The following is an 18,121-nucleotide window of genomic DNA, read 5'->3' as shown; positions in this document are numbered from 1 at the left end:
GGGTGAGTGTGGTTTCTGTATCGCTGGAGGGCTTCCCTCTTGGAAATTCTGGGATTAATGACACATTAAGCCCTCTCCAAGAAAGTGGATTGCAAAGGCTGAAAGGAAAAAAAAAAAAATTGAAACAGGCAGGCAGGCTGATGGCTTTTCCTGCAAAGTTTAGTACTTCAAAAGTTAACTTCTAAGCAACTGCAGATGCATGGATAAAACCTATCTTGGACAATATGCAGCAGCCCTTTCCTTTCCATCAGCATCTCCAACTTGTTGCCTACCTTTGTTGGATTCCCTTGTTGGCCATTAGCACTGAGTCAGCTCCATTAGGTAAGGATTTTGTACTTTTTAATTATTTGATAGTCATTTGGGGGATAGAATTCATGTGTATTTTCAGCTGAGATGATCCTGTTTACATTTACTATTGAATGTGGGTTAGAGTGATAGAGGACTATTATTAGAAAGAGTCTCCAAAATAGAATGGGAGTAAGGTTAAAATAAACAGCTTCTAAGGTAATGAAGAAGGTCACAGTGATATTCAAGCGTGCTTACAGCACACAATGTTTATTGCCCATCAGAGGACTTTCACTTTTCTTTTTTTTTTCTTTATTTTTTTTTAAATAAAGAAATTATTAATCTCTGAAGATTCTTACTTCCTACTAGGAAAATAATCAAGTGATTTAGAGAATATTCATAATGTTTTCCTATAAATGGAATATATGAAATGAACCATAAAAGAAGAAAAAACTTTAAAATAAGAATCTATTCCTCTAAAGACAGAAGTATATACACCATATATCAAACTAACATTATAGATTAGTTAATTACACATATAATAATACACAGCTATACAGTCTCTGGCAATAAAAAGTTCATGAGTAATTTTTCTACTACTGTACACATTAAATGTAAGGCTTGTTTCACTGTAGCGTAGAGTTCAAAGAGGACATAGATTTTACATAGGTAGTTTGCTTATACAGCTTTATTAATCTACTGCAGGAATACATTGAAAATCACGTTAGAAATTATTCAACTAATAAAACCAAAGTTAATAAAAAAACCTGAGAAAAGCGATAGGACCAGAGCGTAGTGCTGTGAGTGATCGTGGATACAGCTCTGGCAAACTGTGGAGGCACTCCCCCCTTGATGGGAATGCAGGGCAGTATTTTACAAAATTCAATTCCAGTAGAGTTTCAACTAGTCTTAAAAGTGATTGTCAGCCAGCACTCATTAGCTCTGTGAAGATAAAACAATTTAAAGCACTCTTCATTTGAATATCAAAGGGTCACCCAGAAAGGTTTGCAGGACTACACACCAGGCAAATGACCTTATCGCCTTTATCTTCAAACAATGTCTTTAATTTCTGAAACCTTTTGAAAGGTTGCCAGTTTTATGGAGTGTAGCAGCTACTTATCTGATAGAACAAGCTTTTCATCAAGGGGAAATGACCTTTTAACTCCTAGTAACTAAGTAACTGTATTTTCCACTGTATTTTTGTTTCTGAAGGTAATATGTATAGACATACTTATTAAACTGGGAACACAAAAGGAGAATTAAGAAATAGCTTGCTGTCTCTTAGGTGTTGCGGAAGAATTTATAGGCTTGTGTGTGTGTGTTTTTTTTTTTTATAGTGTGAACTTGAAGTAAATGAAACTGCTCAAAAAAGTTTACATTCTGACAGATTGCGTTGTGATGTTACAAGGATATTAACAGAGCCATATGCTGTTTACTTTTGTACTCTGAGTATAACAAACCTACTAATCCCATAAGAATTTAACTGTGAATAAGGAACGTCTGACCAAACAGCTTTTTGCAGATGCCTTTTTAAGGAAAAGATGAAAAAGTCCTTTAAAGACCAAGAAAGAACTTTCTCATCTTCTGCAGTTTTATTTTAGGGAACGAAGCTCCTGGTGATGGAGGATTTTCTCATTATTTGGGGTTTTTACGTCATTTCCTGTGACCAAGAAACATGACAGGGTTACCAATAATGTCTGTAGCTGCTCTTTGGTAGAAGACTAAGTAAAGCATCAGGGACAAAAGCAACTCGGTGAATCATAGATGTGGGAGGGCTGACACAGCACAGAGCTTGTCAGACTGTTCTCAGGTAAAATTCTGTAAACAAGTTAATCGAAAGAAAAAACCAGCATTTTTACAGAGATATTTGAGACAAGAGTATTTATCTTAAAATAGATAGTTGCTTGTAACATCACCATCGAGATGGAATTGCTCCTCGTCCCCTCTGGAGCCCTCTCATAATGTACAATGGAAAAAGTTTTTAATTTGGGTATGAGCTTTCTGCAAAGGCATCAGGCTCCCTCAAAGCTCACGAAATCCACTGGAGCTTCACTGCAAGGTGTTATATATATGGTAAAAACAGACACGATTAATTGTTTGCAAGTTGGCTCATGGATTTTCCTCAACTCTGAAATACATAAGAAAAAAATTTGAGCCTATCCTGAGGTGAAGAAAGAGGAGAAGAGAGGGGATGGTGTCGGGGGAAGGCTAGATGCCTACAGCTGGTGGGAAAACACTGTGTTCTAAAAACGATTCTAATGGTCTGATTTAATTTAAGAAAGTAAATGAGAATAGTCTAGCATGGCAAAAATTATTCAGTACGTCTTGCAATTTTATAAACCTTGGTCTTGCTTTCCCGAGAAGAATGCAATGGAAATCAGAGCATGTAATCTGCTTCGTGTGCTACCCACAAGCTACCCAGGATCTCACTTGTGAGCTTCTGTAAAACCTGAGCACCACGGACTTTCCATGCTTCAAGAAAAAGTCTACTGGAGCTGAGAAAACATTTTCCCATGAGTATTTTGAAAGGAGTAATTCGAAGTGTTCAGGAGCTTTCCCATCTATTTCATGCATCTACTGCAGATGCTAAACCCTCTCGTCCCTTGGTTTGACCTCAATCGTGCCACCCAGGTCTCCAGCAACCTGCTGGAGCTCCAGGGCTCCTGGCACCCTCCCGGTCCCCTAGCACAGGAGGGATGCAAATTCCCCCAGGGAAGCCCCAGGGTATCTGGCCTGGAAACAACTTGCAGGGATCAAGCTCTCAGGCCATGAGTGGGTTTGGTCAGGGACTTTAGAAATTACACTGGGATTGTTCTGGGTCTGTGTCTTCACTCTGTGGAAAGCACAACAGACGTTTATAGCACTGTGCAAACAAAAAATACCCTGCTGAATGCTTTCCTACAGAAGTAAAATCAAGACTCCCTGGCCATGGCAAACAAGCAGTAATAACTGCCAAAGGGAGAGGAACAACCTTGACAGCATGTTTCTCTCCTATGATATTTTTTAATTATCAAAAGCTGTTTACAGGTTAATATTTCATTTCCCTCCTACTTAAGTTTTTGTCAACATCAAGTAGCTTCAGTAGCCTCATTGTCTGGAATTAATCCAGTTTGTATTGTTTCAACTGAGAGAGAAATCTGATCTTATCTGATTATGTGAGGTCAAAGCAAAGCTAGTAGCTGGGGTTTTACAATGATTTCTGTTTGCTGATTGCTTTTTCATTCCTCTCCTTTTTATCTGAAAGACAACAGGGTTATGCTTACTGCAGGAGTAGCTCTTTCACAAGGAAGGCAATTTTAGGACTTTGAAATTTGGTACGGAAATAATTTTTGGCTCACTCGTTTGCCTTCCAATCTTCTGATTAAAATTAATAGCTGTTTTCAAAGCTATACAGGCTTACCAAATATCTTTGGTGTGAGAGGGCTGCCTTTCTACTGCAGCTCTCAAAGATTTGCCTATTTCCCATTGACCTGTCAAATGTGTACACTGTTTAAACTCCTTAAGAACTATTTATTACTCTGTGCTGTACTAAAATTGAGGATCACTTTATTAGACACTGTTCATAACAGTCTAGGACATTCATGGCCAAAATGTTTGCTTTAATGGTCCAGTTCCTCAAAGTTATTTTGTCTCCAAATGCCAAATCCAAAGAAGAATTGTATACATCTGACTTCCTTTGCAATCGATAGGAGCTGCAAGGAGTCAAGACAAATCAGTGTTTGTTCCTAAATTGACAAGACAAATTGCTGCGGAGAGGAAGCATCATCGTTCTGTTTTACAGATGGGATGGAGACGTGAAGTGGCTCAAGGTCATGCAGAAAATCCTTTGATGGAGCTGAGATCTGTGCCGAGGCCTCATGAGTCACAGCCCAGCCCCGTTAGCTGCAGCACAGCTCATCACTGAAACGAAAGCCAAGATAGTGAATAGGACTGTAATAAAAATACTGAACCTTTCTCCACCTTCCTTATAAACTCCGAAGTCAAATGGCTGCACACACAAATTCACGGGGACATAAAGTATTGTTGGTGGGGTTTAGACTACTTAACATATTTTAGAGGACCAAAACTTGAAATATCACCCAAACATCCTTTGCTTTCAATCAGGAAAGGTTCTAATCACTTCCAAAATGCTGTATCTACTTTATCATAAAAATACAGTTGAAGAAAAGAAGGAAAAGGCTTTCCAGCACTAACTTCACCAGAGACAGAATTTATTTTCTGTTTTTTTCCTACTTCTTTCTAGACCACTTCTGTAGCCTAATGAAACATTTCTGGCTTTGGAAATGGCTCTTTCATTCCAATATATTTCCTCCAATTTTTTTTGTGAACTAAACTTGCTGCTTCAAAAGGCTGAGAGTATTGTGGGAAGTATCATTTTGTTTATTTTTAACTGAGTTTGTACTGTACCCCTTTGAATAGCGTGTTGGGAAAAGTTCTCAAGGCAGCCAGATTACTGGTTTGTCTGATTTTGTCTACAAATTTGTTTCCCTTGATATCTGTATGTTTGTTCTGACTTTTTGGCTATTTTCTTCCTGGATGAAACGTCCTTCTTGTCACCTCACAGATAGAGGTTTAGTGTTGGACACTGCTGATGCCCAATCCACTACAAAAATTGATATTGTCTTTAATGCTTGGTTGGGAGCATCTCTTTTTTATTTAATCATTCTTAAGTTTCTGTCAAAGTAGTGAATTTTACCTTCAGTTCTGACTTTCATTAATGTCATTGTGGCAGCTACACTATGTGCTTTGCCCTAAGTAGAGATTATTTATGGTGAAATCTTAAAAAAGTGTATTATTTTGAAGAATATTTTTCATCTGACTTTGAAACACCAGTAAAACCATGTGTTAGTGCATGCAATTGTTTGTACAGAATTTCTGGGATGATTTTTGTGTGTTAAGCTCTTAGGAGATTTACTTAATTAATGTATGTACTCATTTGCTTCTTTCTGACACGTATTATTTTGATTATTCTGATGTCTATTACTTTGATTGCTGTGTTCACGCTGCATGGCATCCGCAGGGAGCCGCAAGGGAATATTCTACATATTGAAAAGAAAAAAATTGATTGCTTAATATAGTTGAGGGATTGTAGTAGTCTGCTCCGCTCCTTTTGCTGGTTTTATATTAATTCATCGATTGAGAGCGAGTTTATCTTATTCCCCTGTTTTGTTCACAAAGCAGCTTCCACGAGCTGGATAGCAATTTATCTGCATACCACAATAATGTAATGCATCTCCTGTGGTAGCTGGAGCATTTTACAACTCAACTGTCCCTTGACAGCTTTGTGTGTTGACAGTTTCAGTAAATGGTCCCTCATGTAGTATCTTGCTAATGCCTCATCAGCTCAGTAGTTCTTGCACTTTCCGCGAGCTGGTGGATACCCCAACTTTTCCTCCTCCTTGTGCTAGGAAGAAAATGCATAACATTTCCCATCCCAGACTCGCAGCCTTACTTTCTTTTCATTTTTTAAACGGCTGATTGAGTTATGTTTAATTTGTCTCAGAAGGCAAAAGTCTACAGAAAAAATCTAGAAGATGATTCAGACAAGAGGGTTCTCGGAAGTTCCCAAGTTAATGGCTCTATAATGAGTTTAATGGTAAATGTGGAGAATGACTTGGGAACTGAACTAGACCATTCCACCATTCCTTCACAGAAAGGAGCATGTATTATGTCCTCCTGAGTGCTTCTTATCTCAGTTTAAAATTGTATTTTGCTGATGTTTGACTGTCATGCAAACTTCTCATGGAATTTTAGCTCATTGATTTTCTACAGACCTATATGAAAAGCAGAGGGAGGTAAAACTCACTCTCTAGTTTATTTAATATCTAAGCTAACATTTTGTTATTAATAACAATAATTAGAAATTTCTTTAGAATTAGAATTAGTAGACCTCACTGCATTAGTGAGATATGTTATTTGTTGATCTGGTCCAGCTACCAGAACAGGCAGATTTGCATAAATCTTTCAGAGATTATTTTTAATAGTCTGCTTTGTCCCTTTCCTCCAATTATTTGCTTTATAATCAACTACGGGTATGCTATAAAATTAGTTGACTGTGACTCAGCCTCCCTCAATAACACAGCATAGATACTTTGATTCACTCAGAGTACCTTATCATCAGCTCTGTTCTTTTCTTAATGGGCTAGAGAAAAAAAAAATAAAATATAAAAATTCACAGACCCATTTGCTCTGTTCTTTTATTAGATGTTAAGATTAGAGCTAGCAACAAAGACATAAACAGGGTGAAATCTAATTAATTCCTTGATTCTCTTTTGCAAGAAATACAAACAAAATGAAGAGGAGGCTGTTTCCTACCCCAATGTACTTGCAACTTATTCTTCAAGTGCTAAAATACGTGAACATTTCGTTTTCTGAATGTGTATAAAGCAGAATAAAAATAAAGGTGAAGAAAGCTATCCTTCTCTCTTAGTTAGCCCATAACCACCCGAGAAGTTCTTTTTTGCTCCAACAGAGTCTTGTAAGTGCCAGTGGGACTCAGTCACCCACATCTCAGGACATTCCTGAAGTATTTGGGCTTCTTTTCTCCTATAACATCCTTTAAAACTCTCACTTGTAGTTGTTGAAGACAGGAACCCTCCAGTTTCAAGTAATTTTCAGTCCTTTGCCTGGGCTAGTTATTTCAATTGATCCTGTAAAACAAATTCCCGATGAACCACCATGAACAGTTACACTGGGAAAGCTGGAGTAGCTTGTAGTGTTCCCAGTCTGGAGCAAAGATGTATTTTGTTCATCTTCCAGTCACTGAGTGGGGGTAAAATCTGCCTTGCCCAGCAGGTTGGCATCTGCCGAAACGGCAGGACTCTCCTGTGCCTCCCAGCACAGCACTGGTACAATCCTGCCCTCTGCAACACGCCTCACAGGGGAAAACGTTTGATACTTCCTTAAGATGTCATCATCAAAGACTATGGCAGTGTGGAAGCACTTGGGCTCGAATGTGGAGGGCTGAAGTTTGACTTAATCCTTGTCCCTGGTGTGTGCTTGTGTGAGGGCATTAGGCTTAAAGATACCAATGTACTTCAGGATAGCTGGATTTGAGTTGCAGACTGTGATCCCAGCACAAGCTATACGTCTCCCAGAGGAATTTTACAACTATTTTATCCTTTTGACATGATTGCTGCCTTGCAATACAAATAGCTTTGACATAAATAATACATCTACTACCCACTCCCACTCCTTCATTTCTTCCTTTTTCATGTTTTCCCAATAACTGATATTTTAGTCTTGAAAATCACCCACAGTTATTCCTGCTGCTTCACAATGTCTGTTATCCTCTAACATTTCTTGTTTCTGTTTGCTATTACCGATACTCCTTGCATGGGTGTGTAGACACTTTCTCTCATTAATACACTCCTGACAATATTATTCATCTGCTGTTTCAAAACAACTTCATCTTCTGTCTTAGGTCTGAGCTTGCAGATTGCCTCCTGAGAATACCAAGCATCATCATTAAGTGCCGGTGGGATGCAAGGGGACCTGACAAGCCGTGCCGGGTCAGCCCCGTGCAGCTCCCAGGGACTCTGGCACAGAAGCACTCACAAGGTCAAAAACCTCTGCTGGAAGGAGCTTCTTTACCACTTAGAAATGTTGGTGGCAGAGACATTAAATAGTACTTGTATATACAATGACTAGCTGGAAAACAAACTGTCTTCCAAAATCTGTTTTTTGGGGTGGTACTGGATTTTATTTTTTTAAGACCTTTGAAGAAGACAACTTTATTCAGGCTTTTTGTAATCAGTTTTGTTGAGAAATCCTTCCCTGCCAGTGGAGCACAGGATTTCCGAAGAACCCTTTGGTGAGGTTCTCAGATTTAAAACCTTGCAGCTGGTCAGAATATGGGGATAAGGTATGCTTTTGACAACCTTAACATATATTAACATTTATGCTGCTTTCAATGCGACTAAATTGAATATAAAACTAAAACATTGCAATCCTGTAAAAGGTAGCATGGATGGCCACATATGTACATAAGCATAGGAAACGTCATTTTGGCCACCACTATCATTGCTTCATGTAATTATTGCTAAAATTAGTGCTGCAGAAATTCTGCAAGAAAAATTATGATGGTTACAAAAAATACACCCTAGAAACCACTCATAAAGTGGGATTTGTGCCTCTCAATTCCATCAGGGGCTCGTCACTGTTATAGTCCAACTCTGCACTGTGATTATCTACATAACATTTTATAGACTACATGACTTCCCAAAGATAACCTCCTTCAGATTGAGTAACCGCTGTTGATCCACACAGGAAGTTTTTTTTTCTGTCTAATTGCCTTAAAAATTGAATACAATTAAAAATTTACTTTCCCACTGAGACAAAACTGGGAAAAACCCAAAGTGCTAACTGATAGCTTGATATTTTGTTAATCACTTCCGACAGGAGAGGTGTTGTGTCCTAGGATGCAGGAGCTGGATCAATCTCTTCTGTCACAGACAAGTGCCCTCAGAACTGGTCTATCGATTATGCCAGAGAGAATATCTTTAGATCTCTTGTTTGAACCGTTTCACTTTCTATTAGTAATTAAATACATCTTGGAATAAGGGCTTCAGTGTCAGTCTCCCATGTCTTCATCTCCTGTAAAGGCGTAAATAACTGCGATGGACAGCAGGCTCATTCATTCTGAGGCATGATGTATATTTGCTATTTATAAAAAATAAAAATAAAAATAAAAATAAAGCCATTCTGGTACAAATTTAGACAGGTAGATAGACTGATCATTCTATCGATCAGTACATGTTTCTTTGGTCAAAACCATACGCCCAAGTGCGTGAGTCTCGAAACATCTCTCCTAAGAGGAAACCTGTACCAAAAAAAAAGTATAGATCTTCTCAAAACTTGCACATTTCTACTAAAAGTTTCACTAACTGCATATAAAATAACAACACTTAAAATTCCTGACCAGCTCTAACCTAAGCATATATTTTTTAGAAGAATGAACACGATAAATAAACGGGGCAGTAAACTTCAATATTAGCAATGATACTTGTATGCGAGTCCCCAACAATGCAGAAAGAAGTGATTTATGTTCGTTTGTGCTTATGAAGCAATGTTCTAACACACTGATTTTCAACCGTTTTTTTAATCAAAGGTCCTTTTCCACAAAAAGAAAGCCATGGAGTATCCTGTATCCCCTATTGTTTTATGCTTAAGACAGGGCATAAGGGAACTGGATATTTTACATAAAGAAAACAAGATAAAGCAAACTTAACTTTTGCTTTACAAAAATAATGATTTTACTGAAGGCAAAGGAGTCCTCAATTTGGGAGGCTCTGATGAGATGTCCTCCCTGCATCCAGTGCAGGCATTTGGGGTAGAGACCAGCTGCACTGCGTCTTGCTCCATTCCCATATCTAATAACTTCTTCAAGGCCACGGGATTATTCCTGCTCTTTAAAGCCACCATCATTTCCTAAAGTGTTGTCTAGCACTAAAGTGCACTGCTAAACTGCTGCCATGTTTTTCCATTCTGGTAGAAATTATTGTTCTATATAGTTTGATTTTAAGAGTGCAGTCTGGCATCCATTTGGGGAAAAGGCACTATATAAAAGCAAAATCAATATGAGGGACAGTTATATTTCCTGAGCTTTTTCATTAGCTATAAAATATATAAATTCAAGAAGGGAGAGGGAAACAATGTCAGTTTTACCTAGACTGAAAGAGGACAAGACAAAGCACAGAAGAATGTGCATTTATGTGCACTGGCAGGAGCATGAGCAAAGCAGCTTTGCTGGATACAGGCAGAGCTCTGCTTTCACTACATCCAAACACTCCTGCAAGACACTGGCTTCTCCTGTGACTGGCATCAAGTCACTGGAAAAATACAGAAATATATGTATGTTGGCAAATGAGATGTTTCTTGGTTTGTTCTCTGCTTTTGTTAAATTCAAACTGGCTGTTGGCTGAATATTCACAGGGAAACTTTGCCTTTGCTCAGCACTAAGAATGAATAGAAGAGCAATAAAATAGTGCTGAGCCACACTCTTCTTCAAATCCCCACTGAACTCCACTCATGCTATCTTTGTTCTTTTCTCCCAAAGTATTCCAAAATATTCCTCTCTCTACTTGAGCTGACTATCCCTTCAAGCATCCCTGGATAAACTCCTGATCACCTTATGCAACATATTTTCTAAGATTTAGAAGCATAGATCTGGAACAAATTCTGAAAACGTGTAATCTGTATTTCTACAATTATAAACTTAAAGATATTGCAGTGAATTTTTGCCAAAAATAAAATAATCATTACTGCTTTGTTTAAGCCCAGCTGAAAAATTAAAATTCATACTACAATATTCTAACACAGCTTTCTAAACCAGAAAAGCAAGCATCTTATTTTAGCTTGGAGTAAAATTTCAAATCGCAGTGTCTTTTCAGTATCAGCATGCAATTATGTGAGCAAGAAATTGCACACAAGTTTTTTTTTTTTTCTCTTTTTAACATGGACCTGCTATAATGGCATTTTCATTATTAGGAAATACCTGTCGTCTGTAGAAAAATAATTTGTCTTGGTTTTTGAAAACTAAATTATCCCCTCTAAAAGATTAGCTGAAAAACACTGTATAAATTTATAAGCATTTCAGATTAAATACAAAGTTTTACTTCTTTCTGGTGACCCCTAGTGATCCATTTTGTAAGAGAGTTCCAGAGTGAAACAAACAAGTTATTTATTTCTGAATCTCAGATAAAGCATCTGGAAGATTTTTATCCATGCAATTTTGCCACTAGCCCATAATTCAGGGAACTGGGAAATAAAGGCCCGGAAAACTTCTCAGCGTGTGGTTGTTCATGTGAAACCCAAGTGAATTTGTGAAGGCACATGTGAGCTGAGGATAATAGACAGCTCCAAATAGCAGACTAGAGTTTGTAGGACAGCCACGGAATAAAACGGGTCTCCTGGGTTTAACGTACCACTTACACTACGTGATCACCATCAAGAAGCTTTCTGTATATCTTCCCATGTTTTTATTTTTGCCTTATCCTCTCAGATTTGTTATTCACAGAATCTCCCATCCTGTTTTGGCTTCTCTGAGGGCTCTCAGTCAGGTAAGATAGTGAAGTAAAGGAGAGTTGGGCTGCAAAACTAGGGAAAAAGTAGCCATGAAGTGCAATTTCATTTTTATTATCACAGCTATCTGGCACACAGATCAAAACTTGTTTCAAACCCATTTCATGAAGGTGTCTCAGAAAGATGTCTCTCTCCCTGTTTGCACGACCGTTATGCTATATGACTGCGAGGCGTAGCTTGTTGAACATGTAATTCCATCATGAGAGAGTGCTCCTTGCTGTGCACACACTGCTGCATTATAGGAAAGGTTTGGATTAAAAAGAACAAGCCTCCAGCTAGCGCTGCCCTGCTTCTGCAATTGTACGGTACGTCTCGTACAAATAAGAGACATTTGTCCACCAGATTCATTCCTCTTGAGTTCGTGATTGTAAGGTGAGCTACATCAAGATGTTTTGGTGCCGTTGTGCCATCCATCACTGTCCCATGGCTCTGCCTTGTTCCCAGCCTGCCCAGTGCCCACCTTGTCCCAACATCTGCTATTTCCACTCTCCAGCTCCTGCTCAGTCTTCTCCCGGGCAGCAGTTGGAGCTTGGGCATTTTGTCTCTCCTAGCACCCTTCTTCCAGGGGAAAGGGGTAGGAAAGCATTTCTTGCTTCATCTCTAATTGTAACAAGGCAGAACTTTACATTTTTAGCAGTCCTTTTGCAGTTCTCATGTATCCTGCAGCAATTGGGTTTTGGTTTGACACCAAATAAAATGGAAGAGTGTGTCCAATTACTTACACAGGGATCTCATGGTATGAACCCTGTAATATCCTGTTAAATTCAAGGTTCTTGGTCCTGTCTAACTCCATTGATTTTCACTGGGAATATACCAGTTAGATAGAGAGCAGTTTGGCTCATTCTCACATCGTAACAGTTGCCCTCAAACCCATTTTCATTAAAAAAAGACTGAGACCAGCCTTACGCGTCACAGATTCCTGTTACATATTTTTTCATTGCTTCTCCAAAATCCAATTATTGAAAAAAAACAAACAAACGTTCACCATCTGAATATTTTAATTGCTAATGTGAGGAAAGGCAAGAAAATTTCCTTTTTGTTTTTATAGCAGAAAGATTTATCACAGCGTTCTAAATTCTGGAGTGAGTGAGCGATATTAAAGACATAACTAAAACAAGTGTTTGATTTCTGGCTTCTAAAGTTTTATACTTGATTCAAGAACACATTCTGATTTTGAATGTGGTGGTATTTCTTCACTGTAACACAGATACTGCTCTCCTTCCACAACTGGTCACAATGAAGTCGATAAAATATGCACAGAAGAAATGCAAGCAGCATTTGGCTCAATATAAAGATTGATAATGTAACCATCTAAAAAAAAATGCTTTTTATCATCATAAGTCTCTCCTGTTTTTTTATAGTTTTCATTGAGCAAAATAATCCATCATACTTGAACTTCATGCGTGTTCCTGAAGTCAACAGTTAGTACAAGTCAATTTTTAATTATGATATTTTTATAAAGCCTGCAATTTATTTCCTGATTTTGTAAAACATTTTAAACAGCAAGTCATCGATATAAATTATGTAAATCTCAAGTGACCCCAAAGTCATTAATCTGACTGGATTTCACAGTGAAACATAATATAGCAATAACCCACTAGCTCTCTGTCTGACACCACAGGACAGCAAAGATGGCTACAGCAGTGATGAGCAACGGGAAATCACAGTTTTGTTCTAGAGTAGCATGATTTTTAACCTTTTAAATAAATTGTCCATAGTGTTTAGAACACCTGTTGCAGTCTCACATTTAGGGCCAAAAGAAAACAGGTCTGTTAACATTGAATAAGAGAATAAAAGGTGATCATCTATAATGCTGTGCCAAGAGTAAGGAATCCCTACTTCAAAATACTGAGCTTTACAGTCAACCTGCCTGTGAACTTGCCCCAGCCTTATCCTTCAGAAAACCACAGCAAATCCCATTGCCGACAGAAGAAGGAAATCTGCCTGGGAGGACTGAGAGCAAGAGTTGTCCTTTGGTAGCAGCAGCAGCAGCTCGTGGCAGTTTCCAGCAGTCCTTTCTGCCTTGAAGGAAAACCAAAAGTGTATCTGTGCCAAAACCCTTCCCTGGGGCTTTTTACTGCCGAAGTCCAAAGGCTGCAGAGCTGCCAGGAAGATGTTTCCCTCAACCTGTATGAAGCTCAAACTCCTCCTTCTCCTTTCCGTCTCCTGTGACTGCTCCTTCCCGGGGTCAGCAGCCTGCGAGGCAATCTCGCCTCTCCAGACCCGACATCTGTTTCTCTCAGTTAAGCCAGTTTGTGGGTGTCTGCTTTAAAACCTCTTTTTTTTTTTTTTTTTTTCGGTTTTCCAGCTGTTCTCTCTTTCGGTGGCCACCTCAGTCTTTTCCAGCTGCTATCTCTTTAGGCACAGCTGTGCTGGAGTCTTCTTGCCTTCGTTTATGTGCATGGACATCGCCTGTATCCTTGTGGACTTAATGCTATTGAAATACCATTGAAGAATGCAAAGGATGAGAAGATGACATAGGGACAAACAAGGATAATTTTTGCTCACGTATGAGAGAGAAAGTCACAGGATTTCATAGAATCATAGAACGAAGCAGCTTGTATTCTTCACTAGTAAGAGTATTTCATGTGCCTCGATTTTTTTGTTGTTTTAAAAGCAGGACGTGGTTATTGCCTGGGCCTCAGTCTACAGGAACTAACATCAGCCAAGGTCATGTAGACCAAAAAGTAGAGGAACTATTAGAAGGCAAAATACCCTGGCCGTTAGACCTTTCTAGCCTCTCTTGCTTTCTACACCCTTTCTTTCACTTTATGAAAGTTTGCGCAGGAGACCAGCAGGTAAGAGGAAGCAACTGCAGCATTTTAGGATGTTTGCTAAAATGTAGTTACAGAGTAGAGCAAGATGGCTTAAAAAAAAATCTGATTACTTTTTTATCTTTCCTAGGGGATAATTCTCACATACTCCTTTCTTCAGTACTTGAAATGGTTTCTCTTCCCATTTACAGAGTAAGATATACAGCCTGTACTTCAGTTCATATTTTTTGAACTTCAGATGCTCTTCTCCATATTAAAACATCTCACAGGCAAATGCATATCCCTATTTATACTTCTTATATTAACCCAGTTACACAGTGGCAATAAAATTCCATAATAAGAAATAAGAGCTCTCATTGCACATTCACAAAGCCCTCCAAAGAACAGAGGAAGAACAGACTGTAAATCTCATAAATCCAGCTTAATTTATTCATAGTAAGAGTCTACAAATCAGACATTTTTATATTCCTGGATATTTATGATAAGATAGTGAATGTATAAACTCCCTCCAACAATAATTCAATAATTGATGACAAAATAACAAAATAGATAATAGTTTTCAAATATTTTTATCAAAAAAAGTGAAATATTATAAACGATAATGTGGCCTGTAGGCATTAAATCAAATCTGCAGCAGGTGAGGGCAAGAATAACATTTCAAAACTTTCAGAGTTTTCTGATCCCTTGAACCAGAACCTTCCAGCTTCGCTGCTTCAGTAGCTGCAGCAATATGCAGATATTTTCCCTTCATCAAACGTACCCAAGTAACCTGTGGGTGAGGTTCTATGCATCGTACTCATTTTCAGTCTCCAGAAGGTTTTTCAGGTGTAACATCCACAAGAGAAAGGGGATGGTCTGCTAGAGCTGTGAGTCCAGCCAGCCTGGTTGGAGGTGTCTTTGGCTTTTTGCAGGCCACACAGAGGAGGACTTGTTTTGGTCACATCCAGGTTCTAAGAATAAATACTGGAAAGATGATTTGGCAAATGCCACCATGCAGAGCTCCTTCAGTTAGATTATAAAAGTCTCTCCTGTACGAACACATCATTGCTCTTGCTTAGTCCAAGTCCCTTCCTATAGAGACAGCCATCAAATCCATCCAAGAAATAGATATTTTGCTCAAGTCACCTAAATCTTTACCTTTCGGAAGGCAGAAATTTCCTATTTTCTACCTCAAATATATTCATAGGTGTTGCTCCTAAAGTAGGTGTTCTCACCACAACCTTCTCCCTTAGTCTGCAGAGTTGCCTTTCCGGCTATGTATCAGCAACATGAACTGCATCCTCAGTCTCCCTTTTGCTAGGCTAAGCAAATTAATTTTAATCTCTACTTACAAAGCAAGCTCTTCGTTCCCCTGATTATCCTAATAGCCGTTCCCTCTGCTTGCACAAATCTGAATATGTACGCAGGGATCCAAATGAGGTCTATACAGTGGCATTAATTTAACTGTTGCTCTCCTGTATTTTCAGCCCTGAAAGTAGCTTTTCACATAACAGTGGAAACAGTCACCTTGTGATCAGATAGTATATCCTTCCTTTATTGACCCAATTCTATTGTTAATTCGCGGGCTTGCTAATGTACTGCTCTGCCCTGGAAGTATTCAAGTCTCATCTGTATGTGAACAGGACTTAAAAAGGTTTTTGGAGATAATTCTAGATAACAGTGTGTAAGATGTGTGCATACTCAATTCAATGGTGTTTGTTAGAGAAAGGAGCAAAACGAATGTGCAGTAACAAAGGAAATCCTGTGACTCAGCTAGAAGGGTAAAAAGCAGGAATCCAGTAAATATCAGTCTTCTGAGATAATAGCTTTCACTGTTCAGCTATTCTTCACCAGGTCCTTATCTAAAGCCTCTGTAGCACACGCTGATGAGAGAGAATTCAACCCGCAGAGCCTAACAGGAGAAAGCGATGTACACTCTAGACCCACTTTTCAGCTGCTTAACAATTATGAATGCTTTTTGTTGATCACATAGATTAGAAATCAAGCAAACAGGACTTTCCTACCTGGAAGGAAGGTTCTGATTTACAGTATTTCTGCTTCTGGAGCCTCTCTCTCCTGTTTCAAATTGTGCAAGTGTGTGCCAAGGTTACAGCAGCCAACAGTGCAAAATTTGTGCTTGTGTGATTTTTGTGTGCTTATGAAACTCTCTGCTCTCAGGAATTCTCCCACAACTGATCGTTTCTGCCTTGCTCTTTCCCATTTAAGTCATTGTGAAGCACCCCAAAAATGTAAACGCAAATGCAGTTCAGCCTCCTTCCCGCCTGACAGCACCTTACAAAACTGATGGTGAATCTCTTCACAGCTCTACCATTTTTTCCCCTGGACATCCTGGTGAGTCTGTCTTTCTCTAGGGAAGATAAGGCATCCAGCCTGGTTTGGTAATGTCGTGGTTTTAGGCTGATCCAGCAACTAAAACTCACCCAGTCTCTCCTTCTCCAGTAAAGTAGAGAGGAGAGGAAAAAAAAAAACCAAAAGGACTGAGGGTTGAGACAAGAACAGAGGGAGCACCCACCAACCATGGTCCTGGGCAAAACAGACAGGGCTTTCCCAAAGCAAAACAGTTTATTAATGATTACTTAGAAGGACAAAGGGAAACAGAAAAACAGATTACTTGAGAGGACAGAAAGAAACAAAACCAGATCTTAAAACCGACACCTTCCCCCCCCCCCCCCTTCCTTTTCCTCCCGGCTCTACCTCCTCCCCCCAGCAGCACAGGGGGCAGGGACTGGGGGAGTGCAGGTCAGTTCATTCCGTGCTGTTACTGCTGCTTCTTTCTTAAAGGAGGAGGAGTCCTTACACCCTTTTCCCCTGCTCCAATGGATCCCCTACCCATGAGGAAAAATCCACAAACTTCTCCAGCGTGAGTCCAGCCCACTGGAAACAATCCTTCCCCACAGATTGCTCCGGTGTGGGCTTTACCAGTCTCGGGTACTTAGGGAGCTGTAACCACTCGCTCCGGCGTGGGTCGTCACGCAGACTCCAGATGCCTCTCTGCCTCGTCGTGCACCCCAACACGACCATCCTCAGGCTCAGGCATCTTCTCCCCACGGGCTGAGAGTGGGTCTCTGCTCCACCGAGGCCGTCCTGGTTGCAGGGGGGCCGCCTGCTATCTCACCATCAGCCGCAGGGGAAACTCGGCTCCGGCACACCTCCTCCCGCTCCATCCTCACTGACCTGCTGTCGATGCGGCTGTTTCTCTCAGATCTCAGTCCTCTCCAGGTGAACTCAGCCCAGTGGGCACCCCGGGAGTGGGGTGCCCCCGAGTTCCCCAGCTGGCTCCGCCGCCGCCATTCTCCGTGGGCGGCGCCGGCCCGACGCAGGCAGCCGCCCGGCCGGGAGCCAGGGAGCGGGGGCAGTGCCCTCCTCCCTTCTCTCCTCGATCCTGGGCGAAGCACCTTTTCCGGTTCCCTTGTCCTGACTTAAATAGAGCAATTTGCAGAGGAGCCCTATTGGCTCAACCCCGAGGGGGATGGCAGTCTGATCTGGTGGCCAGAACTAAGCCTAACCCGGTTCCAAAACCGGGGAGGTCGCAGGGAGCAAAACCCCTCTCCTGCCACCAGAACCACCCCCCCTCCACATCAAACCATGACAGGTAAAATTCAGCCTGGTGAGTAAAACGCAGCACTGCCAAAGCCCATGTGTTTTTCCTGCCTCTGCCTCTCAGAAGAACATGTCCACTACACGTCTAGGAGGGGCCCAATCTGATCTCGTTCTTCATAGTCACAGAGGACTTTTATAAAAAAATAGAAGGGGCTTCATGGTGCTTGGAGAAGCAGTACAGCACAATCCCTTAGCCTGGATGATCTCAGCGGCCGCTGTGGTCCCCTGCCCCTTGCTGCCCATGAAATACAGAAAAGTCAGGCAAAATATAGACATACTGGAATCAAATGGCCTTTTGCTAGAGTGAAAGCAACAAGTACAAATACTTAGATACTAATTTTATTCAAGACCTGTAGGAGATTACTTCTTGCTGTCTGGTG

At 40.2% G+C, this 18,121-nt stretch overlaps 1 protein-coding gene across 1 annotated transcript in view; it reads left to right on the top strand.

Moving 5' to 3' along the window:
• The first annotated feature begins 224 nt into the window (after positions 1-224).
• The window catches only part of LOC104384628 (von Willebrand factor D and EGF domain-containing protein), a 198,303-nt gene continuing 180,406 nt past the window's right edge, over positions 225-18,121 (top strand). Inside the window, exon 1 of the mRNA XM_086616173.1 lies at positions 225-321. Coding sequence (XP_086472299.1) covers positions 225-321 — 97 coding nt within the window. The remainder of the gene's footprint in view (positions 322-18,121) is intronic.

The sequence above is a fragment of the Tauraco erythrolophus genome, chromosome 8 (genome assembly GCF_009769465.1).
Source record: "Tauraco erythrolophus isolate bTauEry1 chromosome 8, bTauEry1.pri, whole genome shotgun sequence".
NCBI classification, from domain to species: domain Eukaryota; kingdom Metazoa; phylum Chordata; class Aves; order Musophagiformes; family Musophagidae; genus Tauraco; species Tauraco erythrolophus.
This window is presented reverse-complemented; position numbering and strand designations above follow the sequence as displayed.